At 39.7% G+C, this 12,971-nt stretch overlaps 2 protein-coding genes across 2 annotated transcripts; one reads left to right on the top strand and one right to left on the bottom strand.

Moving 5' to 3' along the window:
* The first annotated feature begins 1,019 nt into the window (after window positions 1–1,019).
* On the top strand, window positions 1,020–5,146 carry mrpl4 (mitochondrial ribosomal protein L4). Its single transcript, XM_030739533.1, is given in 11 exon segments — window positions 1,020–1,201; window positions 1,669–1,747; window positions 1,958–2,129; window positions 2,244–2,295; window positions 3,254–3,371; window positions 3,605–3,711; window positions 4,362–4,471; window positions 4,586–4,604; window positions 4,606–4,660; window positions 4,869–4,925; window positions 4,928–5,146. Coding segments are annotated over 11 exon segments (903 nt in total). The 5' UTR covers window positions 1,020–1,153; the 3' UTR covers window positions 5,014–5,146.
* On the bottom strand, window positions 5,056–12,514 carry hyls1 (HYLS1 centriolar and ciliogenesis associated). The gene is given in 19 exon segments (XM_030739544.1): window positions 5,056–5,208; window positions 5,210–5,286; window positions 5,289–5,301; window positions 5,840–5,866; window positions 6,130–6,211; window positions 7,397–7,451; window positions 7,542–7,599; window positions 7,858–7,887; window positions 7,889–8,025; window positions 10,551–10,606; window positions 11,515–11,552; window positions 11,554–11,697; window positions 11,919–11,984; window positions 11,986–12,023; window positions 12,119–12,221; window positions 12,223–12,239; window positions 12,417–12,455; window positions 12,458–12,478; window positions 12,481–12,514. Coding segments are annotated over 19 exon segments (1,068 nt in total). The 3' UTR covers window positions 5,056–5,175.
* Between the last annotated feature and the right edge of the window lie 457 nt (window positions 12,515–12,971).

Here is a 12,971-nt window from a genome sequence, read left to right on the forward strand (position 1 = left end):
AAAGGCTGAAACAGCAGCAGGACTCACTTTGTTTTTTTAAAATGAGTTTTGTCAGTGTGAGTAACAGTCACACAACACAAGGGCAACATCTGATCATAATTTATCAACATGTACAACAGTATATTAGATATATGTAATGATACCTTATCAGGAGAATGGTAGTACATAGAGTAATGACTCAGTTGAAGCAATGAAAGGTGGAGAGGCTGAAGAAGCTCAGGTCTTAAATTAGTTTAATGAAATATTTATTAGCCTCTTATTACTTTTAAATATAAAACTAAAGAATTTGATCATGAGAAGAACTGGTTCAGGGAGGAGAGAGGAGAACCAAGTGGAGCTTCAGGGTGTGAGATCAGCTTTAAAAACCATATTAATTATAACAGATCCAGAAAGAACAGGTGAGGACTGATGTCAGGTTGATTTTTTTTTCCAAGATAAATTTTCAATAATGTTTTCATTATTTCCACAGTAGTTATAAGAGTATGGGTTAGGTTAGATTAGGTTTAGGTTGCCAGGTGCAGTAAAACACCTCAGTTGGTGAAATGCTTCTCCATAGTGACCAATGAGTGGATTTTTTTCTTGTTTCTTATAAAATGAGCCACCTTTAGGCTCAGGAGCTGTACCTCATCTCTGAAACCATTTTGTATGTTTAGGAGCAGCAATTTCAGGGGCAGCACAAAGGAGACAGGAAAAGGAGAGGGTGGTGCAGGGCTCGAGGTGAGGTTTTAAAATAAATGAAAACTTTTACTGTAAGGGTTAGGTGAACAGAGTTGACAGCGTATGAGATGTAATGTATACATCTTAGGGCTGGGCAATAAATCAATAGCAATATGTGATCAATATAGCATTTTTTTATGCTTTGCTCCGAGTATTTATCGATCTGTTGGTTTCCGATATGTGTTTTGTCTAAGGAACTTGCCTTTCATTTATTGTCTAACTGTTTTTTTTAAATGTTTGCATGCGCTCTGACCACATCCAACCAATAGATGGTGCCGCTCTACCAGCATGATGTCATCAAGACGCGCCACAAGCACGCCACACGGAAAATCGTCTTCGACCTTTCGGGCATCATTCCATTCTGTTTACCATGTTTTATTCAAATAATTTAAGAGCAATTTAACTGTGTAAGCGCGTGGAAGAAAAACAAGCAGAAATGTTTCGATTGTCCTTCATAGTTTGTGGCAGAGGAGTCGCTAAAAGGGTGAGTGACATTAACACATCAACACGGACAACGTCCCTCAGCCGGTTTCTGCCACCTGCACACAGCTGTGTTTCAGCTACATCTGAAATAACTATTTACACCCAAAAGCAGAAAAAGCTCAGTTCAAATCTGGAACCATTTTTGGTGGCATTTAATTTCTTTACATACTAGCTTCAGTGTTAGTTGTTTTATTAAGCTTTATAAACATTTGCTGAATAGTGGCTGCAACCTCTGAAGTGTATCTCTTTGACCAAATAAGCAGCACATAACTCTAATACAGTAGATAATACTTAGTGAGTGGCCTGTGCTGTTATTTGTTTCTTCCTCAAATACAAGCATTTTCAGATGAATATGATACCATTTAGTCTCGCACCTCTGAAGTTTAGTCTCACTGACTGTTAACAGGTATCAATCTATTTTTAATTTTTGTGATGTGTTTTAGTGATGTCATCACTTTGTCTCCTCAGTTCGCCTCCTCATTCTCTGAGGGCGCTCTGCCTCCAAATTTACTACTACCCACCAACCTCGTGGATCCTGCCAGATTAAGTATGAAACTTGTAGCTTCCATTGTTTTTGTTTTTTTTAATCCATGCTTGATAGATGAATGTGATGTTTGGATATATATTTTAAAACGAATTTAATTATGAAATATTGTCCTCCAAAAAGCCAATATTATGATTTTCCTTATAACATTTATAGCTCCTTCGGAGAAATGAAAGTGTCCATCACTAACTGCTGCTTTGTGTCCTCCTGCAGAGCGCCCACCTCCTCCTGCAGACTGCCCCCTCCCTCTGCTGAGGAAGTGTGATGCTGTGGTTCCTGCTCACCTGAGCCCTGTGCAGACCTGGGTGGAGACTCTGGAGAGGCAGGACAGCGAGCCGTTGGGTTTGGCTGAGCTCCACCCTGATGTATTTGCAGTGCCTCCGAGGTGACGAGGAGCATTTCTCGAGTTATTATTTGGAGATTTTCCCCCTCAAATCTACATGTTTTAGAACCTGCTGAAATATTAAATATTAAGTTAATCTTTGTTCTCACTCCTCAGGCTCGATATTCTACACAGTGTTGAAGTATGGCAGAGAAATTACAAAAGGATTGTAAGTTACAGTTTTACCCACTTATTTATTTTAAATAGTTTTTTAGTTAAGCGCATAGTTAAGCACTTTAAGCTTAGCATCAGCCTGTGTTATTATTATTGTTTTTCTGCCTTGTTTTCATGTTTTTTGCAAAATAGATCAGTTAAAGCCTGTGTTAATGCAAAAAATGTATATGTTCAAAAACTGTGACTATGATTGAAACTCACATTTAAAATAACTCATTTAAAAAGGGCCCTTTTTTTTGGCTAAATCCCAGCTCTGTATTTTTCTTTTTGGACACTACTTGAGAATCTTTGAATGACTCACTGTTTAAAATAATCAATTTTATTTATATAGCGCCAAATCACAACAGTCACTTCAAGGCACTTTATATTGTAAGGTAAAGACCCTACAATGATACAGAGCAAACCCAACAATCAAACAACCTCCTATGAGCAGCACTTGGTGAGAGTGGGAAGGAAAACTCCCTTTTAACAGGAAGAAACCTCCAGCAGAACCAGGCTCAGGGAGGGGCAGAAATCTGCCGAGACTGGTTGGGCTGAGGGGAGAGAGACAGGACAAACAACATGCTGTGGAAGAGAGACAGAGATTAATAATAACTGACTAAATGCAGAGTGGGGAATAAACAGTTAAAAGAGGTGAATGAGAAAGAAACACTCAGTGGATGGGAACCCCTCAGCAGCCTAGGCCTATTGCAGAGTAACTAAGGGCTGGCTCAGGGTCGCAAGTAGAAATGCTGACATACACTGGTGTCATTATTTGAAACTTTCACAAAGTTTAATATCTATCATTCTAACAGTGCGTATGTGACAGAAAATAAGGCAGAACACATCCTCTTTAAAGTAAATTTATATTGTTAATTGTTTCTGTTTTGAAAAGCAGAAGATGATCAGAGCAGTTAGAATTGATTGTCCCATGGCTCATAATCATTAGACTAATAGTTTTCTTTGCCTCTCAGAGTCACGCCCACACAAAGGTCAGGTCAGAGGTCAGTGGCGGTGGCAGGAAACCTTGGAAACAAAAAGGAAGTGGACGAGCTCGGCATGGAAGCATTCGATCACCCATATGGAGAGGAGGTGGTTCTTTTTGACCTTATTGCAAAACCTCTTAAACGTCTATTTGATTTGCCTGCGTCCACTGTTTTCTTTTTAAACATAACTGAAAATGAGTAACTGTTTCATAGTTCAGTGTATGCTCTCTTATCGCTTTAACTTTTGTCATGACTCAGAAACAATCATCCTTCAGTAGGTTGATCTGGAGGGATTCACATGCTGGAGGTATGCTCTGACTGGTCCTGTGTTTCATTCAGGTGGGGTGTCTCATGGACCCAGAGGGCCTACCAGTTACTACTACATGTTACCCATGAAAGTCCGAGTGCAAGGACTCAAAGTGGCGCTGAGCTCCAAGATGGCTCAGGTAACAGAAATATCTTTAATTCACATTTCATCAGAGCAGCTACAGCTAGTAGTGATATTAGAGGTTGATAATATCTGTTAAGAATTTTAAAAACATTTCCAGAGTGCTCATCTCAAACTCTTATGATCTCAGAAGGGGTGATCTCACACACCCACCTGCTGTTCAAGCCCTTTGTTTGCAAGGGCCAGCCATTCAGAAGAACCCTGGTTTAAAGAGAGGGTGACCTTAGAGGAGGAGCTAAAGCGGCTTGTTTTAGATGGAGAATTTACTGAGGGGGTGTCCGTAAGCATTTAAGTCTTTGTGGTTTACTCCTGAAACTAAAACAATGCTTTCAGTGTTAGATCATAAATTCCTGGGCTGTCAGAGACAGAATCAGTTTCTTGTCCATTATTGCTGATATTCTGAGTTCTGCCCTCTCCTGATTTCAGTTGGTTTGTCCCAGATAGGTGACACTGATGAGCTTCTAAGTGTAAATAGTGTGGACACAGTGCATAATTTGATCACATAAGTATTTGGTGATGATTTTGTTGTTAAAGAACAAGATACAAAGTGACTTAATTACACTCACTGTTCAAAAATTATTATTTTTTTTTTTAATTATTATTGATGGTTGTACTTTTTTTTTTTTCATTTGAACTGCATGTTGACAGGACTATCTTCACATTGTGGACTCCCTGAACATCCCCACACCAGACTCACAATACATGCTCGACCTCGTCAGACACAGACACTGGGGAGAGTCGGTGTTAATAGTGGACATGTGAGTATCTTTAGCAACACTCCTGTACAAACGGTCAACTTCAAAGCAGTTTTATCCTCCACACCGTGAAGTCCACTGTTGCTCAGTGCTCTGGTTTTTGTTGTTGCCTTTTAGAGGTGAAGAATTTCCTGAAAAACATCCTTCAGGCCACAGCAAACTTAAAGACAGTGAACATCATTCCAGCAATCGGTGAGTTCACTCAGGAATTTTTGTCTTACTTTTAATTTTAGATCGGAGAGATTAATTGATGGGGAAAAATGTGTATGCATGTATTATCTAACATGTCAGTTTAATTAATAATTTCTTATTTTTTAAAAAGCTCAGGATTTTAAATGTTATATGTAAGAAATATCTGATACAATGAGAAAGCTGCAGGTTTGACACGTTTCTCTCTCAGGCCTGAACGTCCACAGCGTGCTGAAGCACGAAGCCATCATCCTGACTCTGGAGACGGTCGGTTTCTGGAGGACAAGCTGCTGTGGCATGATGAGCGTTACACACCTCTCTACCCATTTAAACTGCCCTACTCGGACTTTCCTTAGAACAAATGACCTGTATATAGTCAGACTTAAGCGAGTATGTTTTTTCTTTGTGTTTATTTTGTGTAAAAAAAAGTCATTAATAAATAACACAAATGATTATAAAATGCAAAAATTTTAATAAAACTGTCAAAAACAATGTGCAGAGTGTAAGACCTAACATCGTTAGCTGAATTTACGCGGAAGGAGACCATCGGCCCAAATCGCTCCTGATCTTCCAGCGAAGTGCCGACCGTTTCTTCTCTGTTGGCACGATGTAGCTGTTGGGCACGTAACTCTCTGAGGTTTAGGCTGCAACACAAAAAGACAAGAGGTAAACTGTTTAACCACTAAAGTCAATCAGTTTCAGATGTTCTGAGGCCTCAGCTGTAGTCCATGCAACCACACTGTAGTCTCCCCACAGCTATTTAAAGGATAATGTAGCATCTGTCTTTGTTCCATATGGTAAAAGTTTAAAACTGTGAAATCTCGCTCTGAGCACAATGCTACCTCTAACTTACCCTTACACAGGCCTATAAACAGCTGCCCACTGTGTTCTTGGATCATGTGTTGAACATGTAGAGATCTATTTGACATACTACCATTTCTAATGACAAAGACAACAGAGTGCAAGCTTCTAAAGCACAGGGGGCAAAACGGCTGGTTTCAGACAAGATTTGAAGTGAAGGGCTGTGGAAAAGGTCGGTATACTTTAACTAATTAATAGGAGCCAGCCTCCTCTTGATCTTTAGTGCTAGAAACTGCTGTGTTAAGCACATTCATTTGTATAAATATTATATATTCTTTGAGACAAATTACATCTGAACAAAAAATGTGGTGAAATACTTACAGGTGGAGGCTGATATGCAAGCCGTTCCTGAAAACCAAAGCAAAACACAGAAACATGCTGAAGTAACAAGAACACCGAGATCAAACACTTCCAACAAATAAGCCTGTGCAGTAGAAGAAAACTGAGACAAACAGGAAGTTTGTAACTCAGATCATTAAATTACTGAGAAACTGAACATGCAGAATACTCATGTCTCATCCTACAAGAATGAAAACAAAGGCGATGGAACATCTGACACTATGACAGGAGTGCTTCAACAGCACTTCCCTGTTAAAGCTATGTTTTCTTACCTTGATCTCCCAGCGCAGAGCCCTCCTGTCCTTCTCTCCTGAGAGTTTGAACGTTTCCCAGAGCTGCTTGTACTGGAAATACCTGCAGACATGGGAACAGCCCACAAACAAACCTGTAACTATCAAATTAACATCAATTTCATGGGTGTGGTTCTGGTTTCCAGATTGCAGCTGTATTGAGGAAGCAAACACAGAATGTTACAGAACAAAAGGGAATCAATGACCTTTACTGTCCCCGTCCTTTATGATGCATTAATGGGCTCTGCCTCTTTGTAAATAAAGGCAGTGGGGGCCTTTTGTGACTAGCAAGTAGATTTAATACATAGGACTACTTTTGCATGCTTTGGAAACAGTAGTAGTAGAAAGGTTCTCTTTGGTTAACTGCAGGGTTTAGGTGCATGGAGATGGGAGGTTAGTGTTTTCAGACAGAATTATTCCAGCTATGACAATAATACAAGTTCAAGGAGCCTGTAGGTTAAATTAGGCTAACCAAAGCATTTAGTGCTCAATTAATCTCATAAAGACTACAGACTGAGGAGCACCTGCTTGCTTAGCAATGTTTGAACCTGTTATCAGTGGAGGACTATAAGGACTGTATGAAAGCTTTAAAGGGCACATATCATGCTTTTAAATCCTTCCTTTTCATATGTAAATCATTCACTTGTGGTCTATATAAAGTAGAACTGCAATGCTTTGGTCTGAATTCTTCATTACTGTAGCTCCACAGACCCCTCGTTGCGTCTCAGAGCAGCTCGTTTTGGTGCGGTCTCTTTAAATGTGAATGAGACATTTCACGCCCCGCCCCCTCCAGGTCTTAGAGTGTCCCACTCCACCCCCGTTCGGCGATGTAAGGAATCGTGTGGGTTAACACACCCAACAACCGAACATTTTAACTTGTCTACTTGCAACTTCGGCATAACTGAACTTGGACTACAAAATCGCTGCGAGAAAAAAATGGCGGATTCACGAAATTGGTTAGCCGGAAGTCCATGACCTTGTTTAGCAGTTCCACAGCAAATACTGTGACGTAACAGATAAGAAAACGTAACAGGGAATAGAGAAAACTGAACAGACTGAAAAATATGACCCCAAAAGAATATAAAGATATCTACACAATAAATTTAAATTTTCTGCACTCCTCGACACGCAAAGTACACAAAAATATGTATTTAAGGGCTAAAAAAGTGGATTTTACATGATACGTCCCCTTTAAGGTGCTGAACCAGAGACTTCTGATGGAAAAGAAACCCACAGTTTTATAACTTACTTGGCCACTGGGTCAGTCTTCTTTATGGTTTCCCGACTCGTCACTGGTCGGATGACTTGAAACGTAAATTCATGTGAGAGATCATAAAAAGTTTGCTGAATATCAGCATCAAAAGAACAATCTGTACATGGGTATATCAGTTTACTGCTGCCTTACAGGATTTGGGGTTTGGGCCTCAGATCACCATCACGCTGAGTTTGAGTCTGCCCAACCCCGCCACCGGAAAACGAAACAGAAGAAGCCAAAAAAAAAAAAAGACGTTACAGTGATATCCAGTGAAAACCCTCATCTTCAACATCTATTAACAGCTGAAAATACCATCCCTCCCTCCCAGGGGCCACAACCTGAGCAGAGAACCCCGGACCTCCCTCTCCCCAGCCACCTCCTCCAGCTGAAAATATGAAGGCAAATTTGAATAAACTCTATTAATAGAATTTCATATATTAGACCATATTACCCACCATGCCTCTCATGTATGAGTCAAAGGCACTCTAGAGAGCCGCTGTCACTCTCAGAGCTCTGTGTGTCGCTCTGACTGGTCACGTCTTCACTCTCTGACTCAAAGTCCTGTTGAGGTGATGTGGATAAATGAAGTTCGGCCAGTTGTTCTTCCAGTCCGCTCGCTGTACCTGCAAACAAATCAATAACCATCAGCAAAACCAACACTTTATGTTTCAGTGTAAAAGTGATGTCAGATCAACAGTAAAAGACTGTTTTCCAATTCTTCCACTGTAAATAGAAAGCTTCTAAACGTTCTTAGTTTAAATGGGACCCATTTTGCTCATTTCCAGCACCATATATTTTTTCTTGGTAGCTTGAAAAAGAGCAGCAAAGTCTGTGTTTATAAATGTGAAAATATAATGTAAACACATAAAATTTAATTTTTAGCCAGAGTTCAAAATAATCCTCATTTCTGTTACAGTGGACGTTGGTTCAGCTCCGTGGTTCATCTATTGCTTGGAAAAAAAAAAAGATATTTTAGCTCCTCTCCTCACAAGTGGCCTTCAAGACAGCTTTCTTCTGATTGGTTGCCCCTCGCAAATGGGTCTGAACAGCAAGTGGGTGGGGTTAGATATTAGACACCTGCTCTCACTGAGATCATCCAGAGCTAAGAGTAGAAAAAAAAACTGTCTGAAACAGAGCATTTAGGATCAGTCTGAAGCCAGAGCTTAAGGCTCACAGGGATTACTTACACATGTGCTGACCTCATTATTTGAAACACTGCACCTGTTTAATAGAAGCATTCTTTATTGTAACAGTACACGTCTGTTAGAAAGTGAGAAAATGCATGATCTGCTAGCAGGATTTTTGACATCACAGCTAGTTCAGAAGTCAGTGTACACTTAATGCAGGGTTCTAGCGGCGCCGCGCCGTACTGTTCGCGCCAGTTGTTAGCTATTGGAACAGATCGCTATCGCCACAGTTTGAAAGTGGGCACGGCTATTACCACTAGCAAGCAGTCGTCCAGTACCGAAGGGACCTTCTATTTGTATGACCACATGAAAACCCAGTTAAAGTTGGTTTTCATTATATATGTATACATTCAATACAGTGACCTTTTTTTAAATAAAGAAAAGAAACATACTTTATACTGAATTTAGATTTTTTTAAAAATCCTTTTTGGCTGGACAGCATGATAATAATGATGCTTCTAACATGGAAAACATTTACCCTTCTTCTGTCTGAGGTTTCCTTTCCACTCTGCACACATCCTGTCATACATCATCCAGCTAATGTTCACTTTGGAGTCAATAAACCTGATGTCTCTGTTGCTTGAAGACTCGTCTGGATCTTCAGACTCCACTCGGCTTCCGACTTCTTTCTTCACATATTGAACTCGTGAAGCTTCGGCACCTCTTTTCCTTGTTTTTGCTTCTCGTCCAACAGGAACTTGTCTTCAGTCTGAACAGTGTGATGTTGTTCTTCTGATGCTTTCTTTTCAGATGGTGGATATAGATCATATTTCTCCTTCATCTGCCTGCTTTTTCTTCTGTTCTGATTTCACCTCTGTGATGTGGATGTCTTCATGTGGCCCATCATCTCTACAACATGCTGCATTATCAACAAATTTGTTGTCGTCTAACACGACCACTGGAGTTTCTCTGGAGTCTGGCTCATGCGTAGGTCCAATAGGAAGTCTCCAAAGCTGCAGAGTGACGATTGTCCTCTTCATCCTCTCTCATCTCAGACAGATCCCCCCTTGACTGTCCTGATCGAACTCTGTTATGGTGTGGTCATCTCTGTACTCTGCTCCCTCCTGCTCCTCTGGTTTGTACGTGCCATAGCCAGAGGTCATCAGACTTGGTGCTGGACTATCTGGACTGCTACTACACTTTTCTTCTTCTTCTTCCTCCTCTCATTATTTACTTCTCTCATCCGAACTCTCACTGTTTTGACGTCCGTCTGGTTGTTCAGCTCAGGCTTTACCTCCTTGAAGCCCCCCGAAGCGAGTTCCTCTGCACCGGTGGGCAGGTTTAAAGTCTAGAATTCGCTCAGTCTCACATCCTCATCTTCCTCTTTATCCCATCAGACCAAAAAGAGGAGGAGAGGGGAATTCTTGTCATCTTCACTCTCTCATCCCACTGAGCATTATACATTTGTACATGTTGCGCACGCACTACTACTGAGATGTGTGGAATGTGTGATCGGAGGAGGCAGAGGGCTTAAGGAAGGAGTTAAGAGGATTAGCTGAAGCCTCAAAAGTGTCTTATCACTGAATAGCTCCCACTGCTGGTGGACCAAAAAGATGACAACCTTTACTTTTAAATGCTGCTTGTTTTATTGGAGGGACAATAAAACCCAGAATTGAACTACAAACATAAAACTGTGGGTAAAATATGTTGTGATTCATGAATGCCTGTAATAGTCTGTATATCTTCAGCAATATTCGGTTGCATTAATTGTCTCATTGTTTCTTGAATAAATATAACTGCATTTGAGTTCATCTATTTGATTTTAATCCATTTACAGCAATACTACCTAAATATTCCTCATTTCATTAATAACATAATCATATAAAATTTGCTGGTGTTAATTTTGCATTCTGAAAAAGCTGTAAATAAAAGATAATTATTAGATTTTTGAACAAAAAACCTCAAAGCAGATGATCAGAAGCCTTTACAGGATTTCTGCAGTGCCCATCAGTCTCTCTTACCCGAGTCGTCGCTGTAGACGGATTCATCACAGAAAAATGACTCTCCTTGATGCTTCCTGCGGGTGAAAAAAAAAGCACCGTTACAGTTCGAGACCTTCTCCACAGCAAGTTGGCTTGTTCCAGATGTGCTACACATTCCCTGTTTTTGCAGATGTTACAATATATCAATCATAAAAATAACTTGGAGTTGTATAATGACCAGGAACATAACCTGCAACATAAAATGGAGATCAGGACCAGTGATTATAAAAACAGGGGTTTTATTTACAGTTAAAATTTTGGGCAAAACTGTAATAAAAGGCATGTCTTTTTTTCAGATAATAAGCAAGTAAGCCCAAGCACCCAATGGCTCTTGCACTACCGCTGTGAGGCCAGTAGAGGTTACAGAGCAGCGTAAAATAAAAACTTTTGTTTTCTTGGCTTGCAAGTCAGAATCAAACTGTGTCCGGAAAGATTCTTTTCCAAATAAAGTGCTAATCATCCGTACTTAAAAAAAAAAAAAAAAAAGAGAATTAGTTTCAGCCTAACTGCACTACCTACAATATGTAAATGTAGTTTAATTATTTGAACAGATGAGGTTATTATATTTCTTGTGTTTATTAAAAACAGAAAACCACAACCATGTAATCAAAATGTAGCTATTAATTTTCCACTGTTAAACAATGTTCTTCATCTTATACTAATCCAGCATTAAATATGCATTACAACTTTAGGGTAAGATGACAACGAGACATATTAAGTTATGTTTCTGTCACATCCTCAAAGCAGACAGTATTCGTGGTACTTTCTTGACTGCAGCACAATCCATGTATACAAGTTTTGATTATGCAGGGCACCTAAAATTTAGATTTTTTTTTTTTTTAATTACCACAAACAAGGATCAGCTGTTTTTTTATACTTGGAAAGACAAAACTAAATGAAACTCTGGACAAAAAAGTCAACAAATTGATAGTCTTAAAACTACCTCAGGACTTTTCTCTTGATGAAGCATCTCTCCTGGGTTGTCCGCGGTAGATGTGTAACCATCTGTCAATGGCGACTGGAGGGTGTCCTCAAGATCCTGCTCCACCTGCAGCCTGCTTGGAGCACCTGGAGGGAGCCTGATCTTCTGAGCCACCGAGTGTTGAGCGTACGAGTCACAGCATCCCTGCAGCTTGATATACTCTCAGTCTGACAGCTTGTGAACGTCTACATGTCACATTACACACTTTCAATTCATCAGAAAAATAAGGCTCTTTCCATATTTGTTTGTCCAATCAAAGTGCCACTCGTCAAGATTTTATGTGGCAATATGTTGACAGCATTTGGCCCATTCGAGAAATGCATGCATGCATGAATGGATGAATATATAAAATTAAAATTAAAAACACTTCTTGTATGACATAAGTAGTTAATGCTTACCTTTCTGTGGTCTGCGTTGCCTGCATGCAGGAAAGAATGCTCCACCAGAGCCGTTAAAACAGTGCGGACTAACTGTGGAGAAAATCACAGAACTCAAGTTAGAACTAAGGTGTTATAAAACAGACATAATATAATCATAAAGTGAGCGCTTGACTAAGTGCTCTGACCCTTTTCTTTGGTATAAGCAGGAGGACTTGGCTGAGATGTGGCTGTCTGAGATTTGGTGTTTATCTGAGTTGATGAGGCCAGGCTTTTCCACTCCCCTCGTCGAAATCAGTTCATCAAGATCTGATATGACACAAACATTACAGTGATACTTCAACAACAGTAAAAACATAGAATTCATCAATGTTAATGTGTCTAACCCTAAGCAACTGCTTATAAACAACTCTTTAGAAAAATGATCAGTACATAAGTAAACATTTAGCTACAACAGGTTGAAGGCTTGGTAAATATATGTTTAACCTTGTTTAAATTCGCGCAGCCTGTGTTTTGGTATGTTTTGTAGCCAAGGAGGGCCAGCTGTGTTGAATTTCCTCTTCTGAAAAATCCAGGTTGTCCATATTTTTCAGCTTCCAGTCATGGATATGAAAACAACCCTAACAGTATTAAATACAGACACAACCAGATATAAAGAACACAGATATCATGTTATAAATTACATGTGCTTTTGTTATATACATTTGGGTCAGGATTTACTAAAACGTAAAACTCTATACTCATTTTAACATCTTTACAGATTGATAAAGAGAATTTTTAAAAGGGTTAAATAGTCTAGCTTATACTGTCACTCAATTGGGAATTAATGTCTAATTTAAAGCCTTTAAACATGTATATCTTTTATCCAAATGCATAACTCGCTAAGGCTATAGCTACAGCTTCTACAGTGCCAAATAAAACAGTTTAATATTTGCGTAGATTTGCTAATAAGTGTCCAACCTCAGGCTGACGGCGTTTCAAAATGGACCTTTTGGCACGCATCTGTTAGCGAGCTAAGCTAACCGTTTGCAACCAGACACA

Source organism: Archocentrus centrarchus, chromosome 1 (genome assembly GCF_007364275.1).
Source record: "Archocentrus centrarchus isolate MPI-CPG fArcCen1 chromosome 1, fArcCen1, whole genome shotgun sequence".
Lineage (NCBI taxonomy): Eukaryota > Metazoa > Chordata > Actinopteri > Cichliformes > Cichlidae > Archocentrus > Archocentrus centrarchus.